Here is a 19,060-nt window from a genome sequence, read left to right as displayed (position 1 = left end):
AAATTATTTTGAGGAGTTTGGGACTGCTTTGCTTTCCCCTCTTTGGAATTATATGCATTTGAGACCTTGAAAAACAGTATTTTACTCTTTCAGAAACTCACTCATTAGTAAACAGCATGTTTTTTATTGAGGATGAGAGCAAAAAGCATCTTGTGGTGTCAACAAGAATTCACAGGGGTGGCAGCTGCAGCTGCAGCAGCAGGAGTTACAGAGTGACTCATCTTCCCTAAGGATTAACCTGGAACTGTGCAGTTGCTCTGTTTCCCACTCCAAGTGCCTGAGCACAGCAATGCTAATTATTCCAGCTTTGTTAACTGATTCTCTCGCTCCCAGCCAGAAGTTAAGCTCAGCTTACTTGAGCTGCCACCTTGACAAACACAAAGGAAAACCTGCCCAGCAGACAGGCAGAAAAGCAACAGCACTTGGGCATCTCTTGCCAGTGACAAAGGCACAGCGTGTCGAGGCACAGGTACCCAGGCCTAAAACACCTGTAAATACAGAGCTGATTGGAGCAGAAAGAGCATAAGAAACAACTTATGGAGTTATGCTGGCCAGTGGGAGAAGGGCACTTACATCATGAATCTTGGCCTTTCAGTTCCACTGCCTCGTCCCAGATTTTATAGATGTCAGACTCAGTGCTGGTGGCAGCCTGACGAGTCTTCCCCGAGAAGTATCCAGATCTTCTCTTATCTGTCTTTTCTACAGAGGTACAAAACAGGAAGTTTAACAGCTTGGGTTATGTGAGCTGAGGCCCAGCTGCTTTGAGGATGAAGTGTAAGCCCTTATTGACACAACAACCACTCCAGGTCTGCACAGAGCAGCACCAACAGGTAAAGCACCAGTGCAGCACCTCCTCTTAAACACCACTCCTCCCTGCTAGTTACAGACATGTCATTTCCTAGAGAAATAAGGCTTTAGATCTGGATAAAATGCAGCACTTTGGTTTTTAAAAAATATTTTTAGGAGAAGCAGATACAGACAGAACCTTTTCAGTGCTTTAAAGCAGTGTAACTCTATGCAGACACAGCCCCATAACAACAGTAGTCCATCAGTGACCACAAGCACGTTGTGTCTGTAACTATGGCATGTTTGTGCCATTCCTGAGTGGCAGAAAGAAAGTTCCACCAACAACTGTTTCTCATCAATGGGGACTGCTTTAGAGAGCACGAGCCTGATTTTCAGGACTGCCCAGGACACTTCCACTTCCCTTGCAGGGCTACAGACCCATTTTGTAGAAGGAATAATTCCAAATATTGGATCACCTCCACCACAACTGGTTTTCTATGTGAAAAGGAGGTTTTGGATTAGAGGTGTCCCATCCAGGACAATATGGATAAAGGTTATTTAAGATCACAACCTGCTTGTACTCATTCTGAGAGGTTTTCAACTTCAAATATAGCGATTGTCCACATTCACAAACATTACATACAAGTTCTATAACACACTCAGTAAAATAAAAAGCTTCCTCAGCAAACCCATTTTGCTAACACTGCCACAAGCTACTCTACACAGGGAATTCAGTGTTGCAAACATGGGCTGACCCCGAGCTTGCCCCTCCCAGCCTCTCTACTCCTTCAGACCTAGGAGGCCCTGCAGGATGTTTATGGGCAGGGGGAAGACGATGGTGGAATTCTTCTCGGCAGCGATGGTGGTCAGGGTCTGCAGGTAGCGCAGCTGGAGAGCAGCAGGAGACTCCGTGATCACCACGGACGCCTCCTTCAGCGCCCTGGAGGCTTTCATCTCCCCCTCGGCCGCGATCACCTGCGGAGGCACAACAGGGACACTGAGCCGCCCTGCCCCGAGGAACAGCAATCCACAGCGGCTTCAGCCCCAGGCAGGGACCAAAGCCTCAGCCCAGCAGCCTGCTAGGTGACTGCCCTGGGCACGTGCTTTCAGCAGGCACCAGTGCCTGCATCCTCCCATCCAGAATGCACAATCACAAAAGCTGGCAGCAGGTCTTGAGAATGCCATGCAAGTATTTATTCTACCTTCAAAAGCTTTTGTGATTCTTCCAGCACTGCCTCTCAAAACCAGAGGCACTCCCCACATATAGCTGAAAATGCTTTCTCCTTCAAGCTGTGCTTTTTTATATCTACAAGGGCTTGAGAGGGAAGGGTATATTTCTTACTTGGGAAAAACCAAATCCAGCCCCCAGGCTGTTGTCATTACCTTGGCTCTTGCCTCCCGGGCAGCCTCTGCTTCTGCAGCCATGGCTCTCTGCAGCTGGACAGGCAACTTCACATCCTTGATCTCCACACGTTCCACCTTAATGCCCCAATCATCTGTTGCCTCATCAAGTGTGACCTACAGAAGGCAGGACAGGTAAGTGAAGCCACACACCTGACTCAAACTAATGCCCAAATCTGAAGAATGACCAATAAACCAAACAAAATCTCTTCAAATTCTCAGATTTTCAGGGCTTTAGTATTTGTGGTATGATTTGAGAGCTAGAAGAGCACAACTGTTTTAAACTAACAAAAACCCCCAGAGTTTGATTAATGTCTTGAAGGAATTCTGTGGCACAGTTTCCTTCAACAGCGAAGGACTGACACAAGGATCCAGGGAAGCCCTCCTCTCCTAGACCCAACTGGCCCTTAATGCTTTAGTCCCCCATTCTTATTTCAAGAGATCTTGTCAGAGCTTTGCCTGCAGCTCCAAAATCACAACTTATCACTTAGAGATAAAATAAATCCACACCTTTAAGTTATCCATGGGATTGCTGCTTAACCTGCTGTTTGATGGACTGCTCCAAGCTGCTCATACCTGCATGCTGTGTGCAATTTCCTCCCGGTCAGAGAGGATCTCAGAGAGGCTTTTGGTGCCCAGGACATTCCTCAGGGTGGTCTGTGCCAGGAGCCGAGTGGCTGAGTCGGCGTTGGTGATGTTTGCCACGGCCAGGGTGGCGTTCTGCACCCTGTAATAAACCACTCCATCCACGTTAACTGTCACCGAGTCCTTGGTCAGGATCTGGAAAGCAGTGGGAAAAGTACAGAATATTCCATAAATACAAAGTTAATTATTATGACAGTCAGGTCTTTGTTTTACTGCACCAAGTTTTGGTTTCCCACTGTCTTGTAAACAAAACCCCTTATACACATGTTGCATGTGAACATGTCCCAGTGTTCATTAACCTCCCAGTACAGCTCTGCAAAGCTGAGACTAAAAAAGGGATTAGAAACTTCTCAGTGAAAAACACATTCCATGAGCTTTGCCCTCATGTTATTTTTAACCCACTTCCTCGAATTTGCAGAGGCATCTGCAAGTCATACCAGTGACAGGAAAAGGAGAGAAAGCAGAAGTTATTTATTCTGAAATTCGTCTTCACTTGGGAAGGTTAACCAGTGATTCTGGCAAGGAATGACAGCCAGGTCCCGTGCTGCCTTTCAGTGAGGTTTCACCAGGGCTGTGTGGGGCAACCTGACAGCAGAGCCGTGGGGACAGGAGGGTGGCACTGACAGAGAGCTCAGACAACCAGGGCCATGCCCAGAGCAGCCCTTGTTCCACGGTACACAATTACCTGCAAGATTTACCTGCCCTGTCCCCTCCCTAACTACCTCTTTTAGCAGGCTTTTCATAACACAAAAGCTAAAGAATGAGTAGCATGCACAGAAATCATGTTGAACAAATAAAAATGGATTTCTGCCTCTATGTAAGGAACACAAACAAACCTAAATCCATAAGCGTGATTTAATCAAGTCAAAAGAAAAACCGGATTACTGATGGCCTCACTAATGGTACATCAGCAGCTGCAAGCACATTCTGCCTGCCAGTGATTAGGTTTCTCCAATTACCCTTTAGAGTGTACCAGGACAGCTGCCATTTGTCTCAATCTACAACTAACCATGAACAGCAAACCCTTGTGCAGACCTGACAGGAAACAGATGCACCATACAGGTTGTATGGAGCATCTCTGACAGAATGCATCTGATACATGAGTGATACAGTTATAACCATCGGGATACAATTGTTCACTAACTTATTTTTAGAGGGATGGCTGGGTTTTATTATTTTGTTGGCAGCATTGAGTTCAGCTGGCTTAATGCTCTGGAGGCATTCTGCTACAAAGGAAAAGCAAAGTAGAAATTAAAGTAATTTTTTTGTTCTTTAGGACCTGCCATGAGTGGTAGCACCCTCATCATGTACCTGGGCAGGGCAGGGCACAGGAGCCTCGTGCACACAAACCCAACAAAGGGAGCTGACCACTCATTCCCCCAGTTGCTATAAACAGCATTTGATGTATATACCAATTTCATCCCATTCCTTCAGCTAGTTTATACATGTAGATAAATTGGCACAGGACAGATCCCTGCTGTGCCTGGAAATCTTCCAGATTTCACAGAAGCAATTAGGGAATGTTGTATGAAGTCCAGCAGCCTTGGTTCCAAAGCCCTCCCATTCCAGCTCTCGGGCAGTATTCAATTATCTCATTTGGTTCTCAGAGCATCATCTGTTTTCTTTCAGTGCTCTTACCTTACTGGATGACATTTCTAAGGGATATATGTATTCTTCAAAATAAATGGCACCTCCACAAGGAATCTGTATTCAGGCTGCACATTACCCAATATTGAGAGGAGAGAAGGAAAAGCAAAGTGCACAAAATTCAGCAAGTACTTTAGTAGATGCAAAGGCAAATGCAAACTCACCTCCTGAGGAGGGATATCAAAAGAGATGGTTCTCATATCAACTTTGATGAAGCTGTCTGTGCAAGGCAGGACAAAAAACAAACCTGTGCCAAAAAATCCGTTCAATAAGATGTGAAAATGGGTCATTAAAGCAGACAAAATTTGTTACTGCAATAAGCTGAAACCCAAGTTGTGGCTGTGCAGCTCTTTGTGAGGAGCTCAGCAGCACAACACTTGTTAGTAGCTTCCAAAGCAAGGTAAGATTTTTTAAAAATGCATGCTGAGAAACTTCAATTTATGTGGGTATCACTTATTTAGAGATTTTTAACATTTGGAAATAAATCAGCCCCAGAAGTATTAACAGCAACTTTTAAAAATGTCCCCCACATAGTTACTTGTGGGGCCTAATTCTGGCAAGCATCAACCTCCTGCCTTCTGTTCTGGTGGCTCACTGAGACCCTTCAGCTTTACAGCAATGTGGAGCATTGCAAAGCCTGGGTGAAAATGAAGGAAGAAGCCATTGCCCCTTTCTGTCACTTTGAGCAGCAGGAACAACAGCTGAAAATAAAATTGTTCCAGATCTCAGAGTTTCTAATATACACAGGCAACTTTTCAAAACCATCAAATACTCTCCTGACTTCTGTTACTTTGAAAGCATCAAGGCTTTCAGACTCATCAAACTTCTTTTTTCAAATCACCCATCTGAAAACTCCCTTTACATTCAGTGCTTTTAATTCTGCCTGCAGACCCATACATTAACAAAGGAGAGCTGGGTAAAATTAAGATTGCTGTCTTCTCAATCCAGAGCATGAATCTGAACTTTATAAGCTGGAAGAGACCCACAAGGCTCATAAAGTCCAATTCCTGTTGTAACACATCCTCTTACTGGAAGTTTCAGAATTCTTGAGAAATCCATTTGCCACTTTACTGCAATGTCTCTACACCATTACTGTTTTGCTGATGACTAATTAGAACTAATTGCTGACCAGGACATACCTGGTCCCTTTGCTCCCCCTTTCAGGATGCGTCCAAGTCTGAAGATGATGGCTCGCTCGTATTCCTTGATAATCTGGAACAGATTGTTGGATGTCACACACGGTTTTCCAGAAGTCACACTGCGGATTCCAAATTATGTACACACCAGGCTTGAGTCTCTAATTTAACACACATTTCTCTACTGGCTGCTTTTGAGAATTTTAGCCTAAACTTTATTGTCAAAAAGCAAAGAGCAAAAAGAAAAAGTCAGGACAATAGTCCACAAGAAATATTGCTCAGACTCTCAGCAGGATGGCACCTGGGCAGGTCCAGGCACCAGCAGCAACCATCAGGAATATCCTGGCAACGACACAAGAAAGTGCAGCATCTGTGACCCAGCAGGGATTTTTCCAGCTCCAATTCTGATGCCACATCAGCCAAGCCAGGAGGAAATAACTCCTCCTGTTTGGAAACTGCAAACATCAACCTCAGAGTGATCACAGACAGCACCATGTCTTCAAATGTGTCACATGCAGCCACATCTATGTACATAATTCTATTTACATACTTCATATTTAGACATGTGATATACAGGGAGAGATCTTAAAAAAATAATTATCAGTTCTCTAAGAGTAATTATGGGTTCTTGCAATTATTCTCATCCTTCAAATGAGCTTATTTACTAATGACAACTGGGCAGATGTAGTAAAGATATCAATGAATTCTTTTGACCAAATATTTTAATACCACTTTTATTTTTGGTTTGAAGATGAATGCCCTGAAGTGCTGAGGCCTGCTATCTACTGTCTGCTATAGCTCAAGAAACAACAGAGTTGAATTAATTTGTGTTTAGAACAAGTAAATCCAATTGAGAACAATAACAGCCACTCTGCATTGCTGAAAGTTTTAATCCAACTCAGCAGTGAACAACTTTACCTTTATGCACATCCATACTGATATAGGAAATGTAAGAACAGTGAAAACAAGCGAGGTGATGACCAGGATCCATCCACACACACCGAGGCCAGTATCAACATCATCTACAAAAAAGCAAAAATTTTCACTTTTTAAAATCCAAGACTGCCTAAATTGGATATATTTATGTTGAATGGTCTTAGAAACAAGTCACTGTTAGCACTACTCCTCTGGCCAAATGCATTAGGTTTAGACCAGAAATTAGATTAAAAGCCAAATTCTGCTTTGATTTTCACCTACAGCAGAATGCTGCCCAAGTAGCATTTATGCAGAAGTGAACCAACATTTAAGTGTCAATTCTCAAATGCCTTTCTCTCCCCCAGGTTTTTTCGGTTTTTTTTTAGCAGAGTGATTCATAGGCAGCAGTGGAAATCGCGCTCTTTTGTTTTTCTGAGAAATCAGAGGAACACTTGTTTAATAATATTGTTTAATAAATACCCCACAGCCTGTCAGCTCAGGGATGGCATCCTTAGAACCTGGGCTCTGCTCCAGCTATCAGGGCTGCAGATCCAAGGAAACCACAATTCTCAGACCCGCTGGATCTGGGAAGTTGGATAAGATGAGGTACAAGATTAGCTGGATGTGAAATAAAGCCTCCAAAAAGAATTTCTTGGCCAGAAACTCCTCATGCCTCATTTCCCTGTCAGGAGAAGACACCAGCTGAAGGTAACTCTGGGATCAAATAACGAGCTGCTGGTTTCAAAAGATACCCAGCTAAAGCCAGGACAAAATGTGGGCTGGGAGGCACTGACAGAGCTACAGGAAGTTTGTTATCCTGCCAGCTAAAACTCCTAAGGGGCTGCCAGGAGCTGCTGCCAAGCAGGGATGTCCCAGGGTGATACCCAGCACTCACAAACATCACCTTCCTACTCTGGAGATTCAGAATTTCATGTAGAAGTCACACCTCAAATGATGGCAAATTTCAAGAGTGAGCAAAGAGGATGCTTTATTTAGCACCAATGTGTTGTTTTTCACAATATAAGAAGGGAGAGAGATGCTGTCTTGTGGAAAACTCTATGAGACAAAAGAAACATGCCTGGAATTTGTGGGTGAGCTAGTTCTGAACCATCTCATCACAGCACTGGGATAATTTCATCCAGAGGCAATTCTTGCCTGATTTCTCAGTGAGGCTCGTTGACTTTCATCCTGAGAGCAGCCAGCTCAAAGCACTCAAGTAGGACTGACAGAGCTGGTGCAGAGGTAATGCTGCAGTTTCTGGAGGTGATCCCCATCCCTGCCCACCCCACAGGCTGAAAACACAGACCTGACCCCACACTGATGGCTGGCAGTACCCCCAAACCTCCCACTGGAACCTTCTCCTGAGCTAAAAGGCAGGCAAGCCCACACCTTGGATTTATAGCCTGCTGTGGTGGGCAAATCTAAGCAGGCAATAAAAAAAAATGCAAATATTTTTGAATGACCTCTTTAAGAAATAAACCACAAGGAGAAAGACTATTAAAAAAATCTTAATTGAATCAGCCTTCAATGCCTTTAAGGCTCACTGGAACAGTTATTGTACTTTAGCAAGAAATTATCACTTGGACTATCAAACTTTATTAAGAATTTATAATACACACTTAGTGCTGGAGGCGAAGATGGAAGGGGAAAGTTCTTGTTACAGCTTGAGGTGTTGCACATGGTTCATTTGTGATTTATTTCCTTCTGCAAAGGCTCCACAGTCCAAACAAGCACACCACTGTCAAAGAGCAAAAATGTGCCCTGACTGAAAACGAAAAGCCAATTTCAAAGTGAACTAGATGTCTTCACAGCTGCTTCTCAGAGCATTTCACATGGGAAATACCCAAAATTACGACACCCAATAACCAAAACTATATCTAATGCCACTTACTCCATATTTTATTGTGATCACATGAGAGCTGCAGGAGGAACCACAGCAGTGTGTTCAGGAAAGGCTTGCAGAGACAAGATTGGAACTGACATGACCATGGCAGGGTATTAATAACTAACTTAGTTAACACATGAAATGCAGATCCTCTCCAAGGATACCAGAACCAGCATGTACCATTGGGCACGAGGCCCAAAGAGATCCACAGTTATTTATACAACAACTCAAATTACCCAGCCAAAGGTTTCATACACAAAGCAATCTTACAAATACATTTCCTTCTCCGGTTGCAAATGAGAAAAGCATAAAATAAATCAGGACTTTTCCGTTGCCTGTCTCTGAACAATGGAAGTAACAGGAAAATGTTCCAGCTTCCAGTGAATGAAACTGGCAGTTGTGCTGTCTCAGTGCATCTCCAAAATGTCCTGACTCATGTCACACACCAACACACTTCCTAGCTGGAAGGCCAAAACCCACTTCAATAACAATACCAAGAAGTCAAAATTCAGTACAACTCATTGCCCCACTGAGGACTTCTACCACTTCCACCAGTCACACCTAGAAAGGATTTGGATGCAGTGAAAAGCCACAGTAGTGCCAAAAAACAAATTCTAATCTCTCCTTGTTCTCGTTCGCTGGTGCAGTGCCCCAGGGATTACTTGTGTTGACTCTGTTTGTCATTATTTGCGTAGTTTTCCCCTTAGTGATCCGAGTTACTGCACAGGAAATGAAACCACACGCCACAAAAACCCACCCGAGTTTCGTCACAGGGGCAGCTCGTGGTGATGCTCCGACACCTTCCCAAGGGCGGTGTCAGCACCTGCCGGGAATCACCACCTGGGCCACTACCCGAACGGGCAGCGGGGTCAGCCCCCGTTAACCGGGGCTGGGGGCTCAGCATCCCATTAACCGGGGCTGGGGGTTCAGCATCCCCATTAACCGGGGCTGGGGGTTCAGCATCCCCCGTTATCCAGGGTTGGGGGCTCAGGACCCCCATTAAACGGGGCTGAGGGTTCAGCATCCCCCGTTACCGAGGGTTGGGGGTTCAGCATCCCCATTAACCGGGGCTGGGGGCTCAGCATCCCATTAACCGGGGCTGGGGGCTCAGGACCCCCATTAACCGGGGCTGGGGGTTCAGCATCCCCCGTTACCGAGGGTTGGGGGCTCAGCATCCCCATTAACCGGGGCTGGGGGTTCAGCATCCCCATTAACCGGGGCTGGGGGCTCAGCATCCCATTAACCGGGGCTGGGGGCTCAGGACCCCCATTAACCGGGGCTGGGGGTTCAGCATCCCCCGTTACCGAGGGTTGGGGGCTCAGCATCCCCATTAACCGGGGCTGGGGGTTCAGCATCCCCCGTTAACCGGGGCTGGGGTCGCTCCGGGGCCGCCGGTGACCCCTTGGCAGCCGGGGCTGAGGGAAGCGGACGGTGCCCGGGAAGAGAAGCACGACCGCTCCTCGCTCCTCCCGCGGGCTTAACTTCGGTGAAGCATCTTCAAACTTTCTCCCCGCTACTAAATAAAGTAATAATTAAAAGCGAAACAAAAAAGCGAAGAGAGAAAGAGAGAGACACGAAGGCGCCCCGCGCACGGAGCCCGCGAGGAGCGGCCGCTGCGGGGCCGTTTGGGGACAGCCCCCGCCCGCTCCGCCCGCGGCCGTTACCTTGCGGCCGCCGGGGCTTCTGCGCTTCGTGGTCTGCCATGGTCCCCGCGTCCCCTCGGGGCCGCCTCGGAGCCCGGCCCGCGTTTCCTCAGAGCCGTCTCTGCGCAGCGCTGCCCCGATCCAGATGCTGATGCTCCGATGCCGCTGTCGCCGCCGCTGTCGCCGCCGCCGTCCCGCCGCGGGTCCCTCAACGCCGCCTCAACGCAGCGGCCGCGCGCCCGCCACGCCCCGCCCCTCCCGCGCGCCCGCCCCGCCCCGCTACGCCCCGCCCTCCCCGCCACGCCCGCGCGCTCAGCCCCGCCGCTAGGGGGCTCCACCTCCGCTGAGGGCGTGAGGGCGCGGCCATGGAGGGACCCCCGCCCGCAGCGCCCGGCCCGGCGGCAGCCGAGGGGAAGCGGCTGGAGGCGGCCCGGGACAGCGGGCAGGGCAGGGAAGGAAGGAGGGGAAGGCACGGAGAGAGCGAGCGGCCAGGCGGGCAGCCATCGGCTGAGGTGAGTGAGCCCCGGGCCTCCCCTCCTGAGGAGAGCAGTGAGGAAAGCTGCAGCTGCCCCGGCGTCGTGTGTCGTTTAATGTGAGAATGGAACACCTGTTCCGTGAGGTTTTATTGCTTTTCGTCCCCACAGTCTCTCCCTCTCACGTGGAGAGCTGGGATCTTTTATCCCTTTTGGAAGAGGCCACGGAAATGATTTCTGCTGCTTTCGTACAAGGTCCATCCACAGAGACAGTCTGTGCAGAAGCACATCGTACACACACAGGCATTGCATACCAGATTGTAAACCAGGTTGTTAAACTTGATCAGAGTTCAAAAGTTGAATTCTATATTAGTGTGAATTATGAGGTCTATAAATAAATCCTGGCTATTCTTTAACCTTTCTTTCTCTATGGGATGTTGGAAATTAGTGGGCACGTACAAATGCACATCTATCACGTTACACTGTGTACTGACAGAGTGCAATATTTCTTCAATAAACACACTGCAGCCTATGAACAAAAATTGTATTAGACTACTAAAATAGAGAGATTTCAGTGTTGATGTTACTCTGTGTTAAACTCTTCCTTGGAAGAGCCTAAATAATCTTGCTGTCCGTTGCCTACCAGAGGAGCCAAGGTTTTGGTTTGGTAGCACAGTTGTATGAGGCTAATGAGGCAGGAGTGGAGCTGAATGCTAAATGTAATCGTGGTTCTTGATGTCTCCAAGTGACAAGAACAGCACTGGAGAATGACCAACACCTTCTCCAGTAAGACCCCTCATGAACACTCTCCCCATTGCTGCTGTGAACTCCTCCTGCCACACTCGTGCCAGTTGATTTCAGACTGATCCAGATGAGCGGTACATGAAACTAAACACTAAATCTTGTCTTGAGATCCCTGAGTGACCTTTTAAAATTCGTTCTGTTCATTATCTTTACTCACGTGTTTGCTGTTAATACATTTACGAGTGCTGACACCTGCTGTTCTTGTATCAGTAATTCCTCAACCCTTTTGTCCTGTTGTCTACAACTTTGTGAGTTTACTTATGCTCTGTACGTAACACATGGGGCCAATTTTTCACAAAGCTGAAAGGAAGGGAGAACTGCGAGCTGTCCACGTGAGAACTGATAAATAATCATTCTATGCTCAATCTGTCACCTGCACGCAGCTGCAAATGCCACAAAGAAGCTTACAATGCAATGTGACATTTGGCCGTGTGTTGGAAATACCACATGCTGTAACTGAATGAGAATCTGTGAGATTCCATGGGCTGGTTGACCTCAGGATCTGGCAATAGGCTGGTTTAGAGAGGATCAGCATGGAGAAGGAAGGAAGGATGTGCTGGAAATGGGAGGGACAGGCTCTGCAGAAATAGTAGATAAGCTGTGAGGAACCCCCGTCATCCACAGCAAATTTGTCACTAGAAAAATCTGAGCTGCTGCCAATAATAAGATAATGGTTCTACGATTCTGTAGGTGCTTTAAACATTTATACAAATTGCTCATTAAAAGATGTACAGCATGGGTTTACCTTGTTTTGGCAAGGAAGAGGCAGCACCTATTCATTCCCTCTCTCTAAAGTGAAAAATAAGCAATTAAGACCTTTCTCCTCCACAGGCTGGGAGCCCTGGTTCAGCAATATCTCAGCAGCATGCTGTGTACTGATGTACAAATTTATGATTAAAAAAGAGGAAGCTTCTCTCTAATTTTAGCTGGGCCTGCATTCCATTAATTTTTTTCTTTGGCTGCTTGTCAGGGGATTTGCTCAAGTCCCTGGGTGGGGTGGGCAAGGACAGGGCTGTCCTGTGGGGCATTGCTGCCACCTGCTGCCATCGGGGTGCTCTTCTCAGGGCATTCCCAGGACATGGAGCAGCGGCACAGCTTCCCTTCCCCTTCCTCCTCCCTTTCCCCTTCCCCTCTCCTCTCCTCCTTTGCTAAATAATAACATTGGAATATTTTCTCTCCTAATTCTTGGTTCAATAACTAAAGGAAATGGAGAACTTGATTTCTGTCTGCCTAGAAGTAAACAGTGGACTCGAAAACTGATTTATTAATCTCTAGGTCTCATGAAGAGAAACATTGGATTTTGCCTTTATTATTTCCATAATATGGGAGTTCTGGCAGCAGGAAGTCCTTGGTACTGCTCTGCAGTGAAGCCTGGTTTATTTAACCTTTTCTTGAATTCCAGTGTGTCTGGAAGGAGCCACACTAAGGATATTTATTCAGCAGATGTGGTTTGTCAATGGGATTTTCTGTAGTGTACCAAGCTGCCGATAGATGTCAGCAGGACACTGAGCACAGTCTCTGCTGCCAGCCTGGTTTGAAGCCTGTATTGAGTGCATGGATTTTTGTCACCTCAGTGGTTTTTTTTAAATGCAGTAAAGTAAACCGTAGTCCCCAATGATTATGGAATAATAGCAAAGACTATTTTTGAAATTGTTGTTGATTCTTACCTTAAAAAGTTGCTGGATGTGGAATATTCAGTTTGAGAATTATGTTTGGAGCTGGCTTATTACACCAAATTTTATGTGAAAGCTCAGTTTTACTCATGCTTTTCTAAACACGTGAAGTGCTGTGTGCTGTGAGCTTCCCCCGGGGGTTAGCCACGGCACTTTGGTGAGGTGTGCTGGTGTGCCTTATTTTAATGTGCTTTTCCCAGTTTACAATACATTTTAAGTAACCCTTACAATAGTTTTCCATTGCTGTTTGCCATTTCGAGTTTTGAAGGGTGCATTTAAGTATGTCAGGACATCTACTGGGTTCTTGCTACATATGTGTTTAAATGTTTTGTTGACTTTTTAATTCTCTGGACAACTTTCTCACTTCCCTTATCCATTTGCAGTATGTCTGTCTCCAGATATTTTAGCTTTAATCTTAAAAGCGCTGCTTTGAATCAGTTTCCCCTAAAACCTCTAAAAGTAATCAAACCCAGAATGCAAGTTCCACAAACATTTCCCACGCTATAACAGCCTGCATTTCATTTAGTTGCCTATTTTTATATTGTGGGACTGTTTGTTTTCAGTGGAAAAGAGTATGTATATGTTGAATAATAATCCCAAAATAGGAATGTCCTAAAATCAGGTTTCTTTAAACAGAGTCATTTCTCCCACATTAAAAGATTCACAGTTTAAAATAGCTTTGAGTCTGGGAGGTTCATTATTTTCATCTTGTTTGCACTTAGAGAATACATATGAAAGATCATTCAGAGCAAAGCTCATCCTGAGGGAATCCCGAGTTTTGGGGCTGCTGTACATGGATTTATCAGGAGAAAGCAGGGTCACAGCAGTCTGCCTCCCTGTGGGGTGCTGCTGCTGGGGGCATTTGAGCTTTGAAACAAATCATTGTGTAAAATAATCTGTGTATTTTCTTCCTGACTTAGGATACTTTCCTTGTTACAAATATCATGAAAATCTGGTCAAGTTTTCAGCAAATACTTTTACTGCCAAACTATCTATGAGTATTTTAGAAATACTATTTATCTATGAGTGTTTTAGAAATCTAGGAAATTCTACACAACTATCTCCTTTGAATTCTCCCATACATCCTGTTAAAGAATATTCAGGTCCACAAATACAAATCAAAGTCAAATTAAACTGTCCTTGCTGATGGTATTTGCTTATGGAGAATATTTTGGAGATAATTTTTGTTTTCTAAAGTGTTTCTTACAGTTCAGTGAGGCAGAGGACTGAATTTTCAAGACTTTTAGCAGCCTAGGAGCTCCTCCAGCCCTGGAGCCAATTTGGGGGAGAGGAAGAGACTGGGATTTCCAGATGTCCCAAAGCTCCCAGTAGTCTCTCTAAGGAGAAACCTTCTACCTGTTTCCCATGCTGGTCATGTGCACAGAGCCTTTATTTGTCATTTCTGGCCTTACCCAGGATCCAGCTGGGCAGCCAGGGCTCTTTTTGATTTTTCAATATAATGATTTCTTCTGTAGGTTTGGCAAAAGAGAAAATTTGTGTCTGACAAAGCAGAGAAAGCCTGAGGTAACACACACAAACCAAGCAAATGTGCTAGAACAAGTCAAAGTCATCAAGGTGCCTCAAAGCAGCAGCAGAATGTCACTTTGCTATTCCAGAAACCCAGGCTCAGAAGGAATCCTCCTGCATATGTCACTGAAATTACAAGTTTGTCTCACACTTAGCCTGGGGGGTTTAGCACTTGTAACTGCTCCATCCCTGGAATTAAGGAGCAGAGCTGCTCATTCCAGAACACTGGCATGCTTGAAAGATTTAGTTGCAGAGTAAGAGATTATGTTCTGAAAAAACAAGATACTGAAGGGCTGTACATTTCACTCTGTGTATTTAATAGTTCTGTATTTTAAACCAGAATTACTGTGTGAGACACTGAAAGCAGTTCTGGACCAACAACACAGCCTAAATCTGATGATAAAAGTAACAAAGCTCTGGGGACTTTGTAATAAAAATGTATTTTATTGCAAATACATTTCTGGCAGCAGTGATTAAACTACACTGGATGCAGAAAAAGAACTAAAGGAAATGTTAAGAAAATGAAGACAAACATTTGTAGTCACTTTTATTGACAACAGAATTGGCTCTGAGCTGGGGGTCAGTGGCAGTAGACTCTGGTGAGTCATATATTTGTGCCAGAATATTCCTGGAATGGCCCAGTCCTGTGTTCATCACTTATATGACATCATTTTTTCCATAGTCAGGGTTCCTATGGGGCTCAGATTTTATAACAACCTTTGGCAGGAGATTTTAAGTGCAAATGGGAGTTGACTGGCACTCAGAGATTTTACTGGATAACCAAAGCCCACAATTTTCCCTGTTGTTCCCCTGTCCATGGCAGCTGTTGTTCTTCCTTTGTCTTTTTATAGAATCATAGAATCATTTAGGTTGGAAAAGACTTTCAGGATCATCGAGTCCAACTGTTACATGAAATGAAAGAGCTAATTGGCGTTTTTGAAAATCTAGCATTAAGTAAAGCTGAAAGTTTAAGAACAGGTTTGATAGAGAAACCGAGAGCCCCATGATGTGTTTCTATGGAAACTCCAGTTTAAGGTTTTATCTGATGGATTCTGAAAAGGGTACAATCTGCCTCTTTTTTGTGATTGGGTAGACAGAGGAGAAATACAGCAGAATCAGTGTTGCAAAGTGATCTTTGGAAAGATAGTTAATGAAGTGCTTCAGGATGAAAACTGCTGTATAAATGAAAGGTGACATTTCTGTCTTAATCACTGCCTTTAATGATGAGATTTTTAGGGCAGATTGCTGGAGAGAAGCTGCAGCTCAGTAGTCAAAGTGCTGGTGTGAGTTTCCATTCAGCTGCTGTTGCTGAAATATTGGACTGATTTTACTGAGTCTCTGAGCATCAACTTCTTGCTTAGAGCTGGCCACAGGTTGTGGGCATTTCCTGTGCACATCTCCAGGCATTTCCAGTCCTGACTCATCACATTTCTGACTTCCCATTCTCTGCTGGTAAATGTCCACCCTGCCCTGCTCAGCCACAGCCCTCCAGTCCCAGAGTCCCTGCAGCTCTGCCAGTGGCCTCTTGGTTTCTCTGCTTGTTGTGGAACTCCAGAATGGTTTGGATTGGAAGGGAACTTCAAGTCCATCAATGGACTGGATCCACTGAGGTGCCTCCAAGCCCCACCCAGCCTGGCCTTGGACACTTCCAGGGCCTCCCCAGCCTCAAAGGGAAGAATTTCTTCCTGCATCCCACCCAAGCCTGCCCTCTGTCCATGGGAAGCCGTTCCCTCTCGTGCTGTCCCTCGTGGTGCTGCAGCAGCCTCTGCACCAGCCCCGTGCCACGGGCTGTGCTAGCGAGCCAAGACTGTGCCATTAATTCATTGTATCAAAGGTGCAACGTGCTGGTCAGAGATGGAAGCTGGGACTCACTGAGCCCTTGTGCTATTTCTGTCCATGCTTTTATTCACTTGATTTCACTTTCTTAATCTACACACAACAGTTCACAGCCTTAGAATTCATTATGCTCCATCATCACTTTTACCAGATCTTTCAGTAGCTCATGGCAGAGACTGATTCTGCTTAATCACGTTTGAGTTCAGAAGTCAGAAGCACCTTGTGCTGGCTGTGGTTAATTCCCTCACAATTCCATGGCCATACAAGTGGCTTCATTAGCAACATAGCATATGCTCATGTTTAGAATTGGTTGAGACTGAGACATCTTCATCTTTGTCTTCTAATATTGACTGTTAGAGCAAATGAAATAACTCATGTGTTCTTACTTGTGCTCTAATGAGTTCAGGAACTACTTAGATTCTTTTATACCAAGTATAGATTCACTCTTGAATTGATGCTTTAAATGGAAGAGTAATATGGAAAATAACAGAAATTTATTTCCAATTTAAGGAATTTTCTTTCTTCCCACCTCCTTAGAAAACTCAGAGCTACCTACAGTTTCTTTCCTCTTGATTTTGCTCTTCATCTTTTGTTGAACTATTTCCCATGTTTGCTGCTACTTTCCTTTGGGGAAATACTGTTGCACAAGTAAAATGTGGAATATGATGCAAAGAGCATTTTTTCCAACAGCAGCTACCAAGCAACCCTAAAGTTCAGGATTTTTCATTCTGACACAAGTGTTTGATACTGGAAATGAAAAATTTCTGCTTTGGCTTGTTTGATTTGTTCCTTTAAATAGATTGAGTGTAGTACACCAGGTGTTTGGAGCTCTAGCACAAAATAAAAGGAGAAATTAATAAGGGTTTAGATAATTTTAAAGATAGTGAGTGGTTCAATGGGGGAAAAATTTACTGTCTCCATTGTACAAAACCAAACAGAAACAGGCTGGTGCCAGCAGCTAACAATGTAAAATAATGACTGGCTTTGTCTCTGTGAAGCTATTCAAACCAAATGACTGAAATTATCCCAATGACGTGTTCCCAGTTCAAGAGATAAAAATGAATTCATGAGTATTGTGCATTTCTGGCCTTCATAATTCCACTCTCCTTTCACTTCTGGCTGCATTCTCCCAGAATTTGGGATAGCAGTGCAGGGTTCTGGAAAGGTAAATTGCTGGCAGAGGGTTTGAAAAGGATTAGTTATCACCATGCCAAGCTAGAAGAGATTTTTTCCTTCCTTGATTTGTAATGTGGTTGCAGAGACCAGCAGCTGCTCTGAGTGAAATATCCAACCCCAGAGAGGTCAGATTTATTCTGCCCGTTCTGCAGGTGGTTGAAGAGGAATTCACATGGATTTTCAGACACATTGTACAGATTACTGACAGGACTGTGCTAAACAGAATCACTGATCTTAACATCCAAGCTCCACTCTGAGCAGCTCAGGGCCCTGTCTTGTGACAAAAAGACACCTCCTTAGCATCCAAATCTGTGTTTACTCTGTGTACTTTGGGAATTGTATCTACACTATCAATATGGTTAACTACAAGTCCTGACTGAGCTGAAGTTGCTACAGTAATTCCAGATATATTGTGTGCAATATTCTACAGTGGAACAGGAGAGTTACAACAAACTGTTTGTCCCCTAGGGCCAGCAATGACATTATTTGAAAAGAAAACAGAAATGATTAAACCATTATGGCCTCTGACTCTTTCTCACTTGCTTAACAAGATCTGGTTGGTTAGAAGGTTAGATGAATTTGATGACTATGTTTAAATTACAAGATACAATGATAAACTTTTCCAGAGGATATTGCTATATTTAGTAAATCTCTCTAATAAGCACTGCTTGTAGAAGCTTTTACTCAAGCTTTCTTTAGAGCTGTCAAGACACTCTTTAGTCAGTGACTTTTATTGCTTGTCTTTATGCAGTGTTTGTTGAGCTGCTGATTATCTGATCATAGAACAGTTTCTGCTGTTCAGCTTTGTGAAAGAAATATTTTATTTTTATTTCTACTGCTTCAGCAGGACAATTTCATATTGGGTGCATTTGTTCTTATTAGTCATAGCTAAAGTAGCTCGAGGGAGCCCCACAAAGCTATATAGATTCTTTAAAAACTTTTTTGACAGATAAATTGCTTTATGACTCCCCACTGGGCTTATTTTTGCTATTTTCTGAAACTTACTTGGTAGAAAGCCTTTTTTTAGGATTATTCCTGTTAATTATTTTCCTTAAAGTAATAAGATGCTATTTTCATTGACAACATGAAAGAAGTTTGGTGTATATATAAAACATCATAATCTGACTTCAGTGCTATTTTGGTATCTCTATTTTTTTCTTTTTTTGGTTGAACTAGATGAAGTAGAAGCAATTATTTTGTGTATATATGCAATGTGGATGGTCCTGAAAAGTGTGGGTTTTTTGGTATGAAGTCTCTTTCCTTGCATTCAACTCAAATCAGTTTCCAAACATTGGACAGGGCTTGTTTTTTGGAAGAAATCTCTAAGGAGCATGACAAGCCAGGAGGGAATTATGTTGTAATTTCAGTAATGGTAAGTCAATGTACTGGCAGTCAATATAGAGATACAGTTAAAGCATTCCAAATGGTAGCATAAAACAATCCCTGACATCCTCTGCTCCATAAGGTCCTGTGACATCTCCTTGGCCTTTGCCTTGTCTGGGTTCTGCCTAGG

The 19,060-nt window shown here is 44.4% G+C and overlaps 1 protein-coding gene across 1 annotated transcript; it reads right to left on the bottom strand.

Moving 5' to 3' along the window:
* Nucleotides 1-101: 101 nt before the first annotated feature.
* On the bottom strand, nt 102-10,322 carry STOM (stomatin). Its single transcript, XM_056505275.1, has 9 exons — nt 10,080-10,322; nt 6,534-6,637; nt 5,619-5,691; nt 4,644-4,726; nt 2,764-2,967; nt 2,170-2,304; nt 1,581-1,761; nt 574-699; nt 102-488 (listed from the first exon to the last, which is right to left on the bottom strand). The coding sequence occupies exons 1-8, from the start codon at nt 10,117-10,119 to the stop codon at nt 575-577; spliced, it is 945 nt and encodes a 314-aa protein (XP_056361250.1). The 5' UTR covers nt 10,120-10,322; the 3' UTR covers nt 102-488; nt 574.
* Between the last annotated feature and the right edge of the window lie 8,738 nt (nt 10,323-19,060).

This window comes from Oenanthe melanoleuca, chromosome 17 (assembly GCF_029582105.1).
Source record: "Oenanthe melanoleuca isolate GR-GAL-2019-014 chromosome 17, OMel1.0, whole genome shotgun sequence".
Lineage (NCBI taxonomy): Eukaryota > Metazoa > Chordata > Aves > Passeriformes > Muscicapidae > Oenanthe > Oenanthe melanoleuca.
This window is presented reverse-complemented; position numbering and strand designations above follow the sequence as displayed.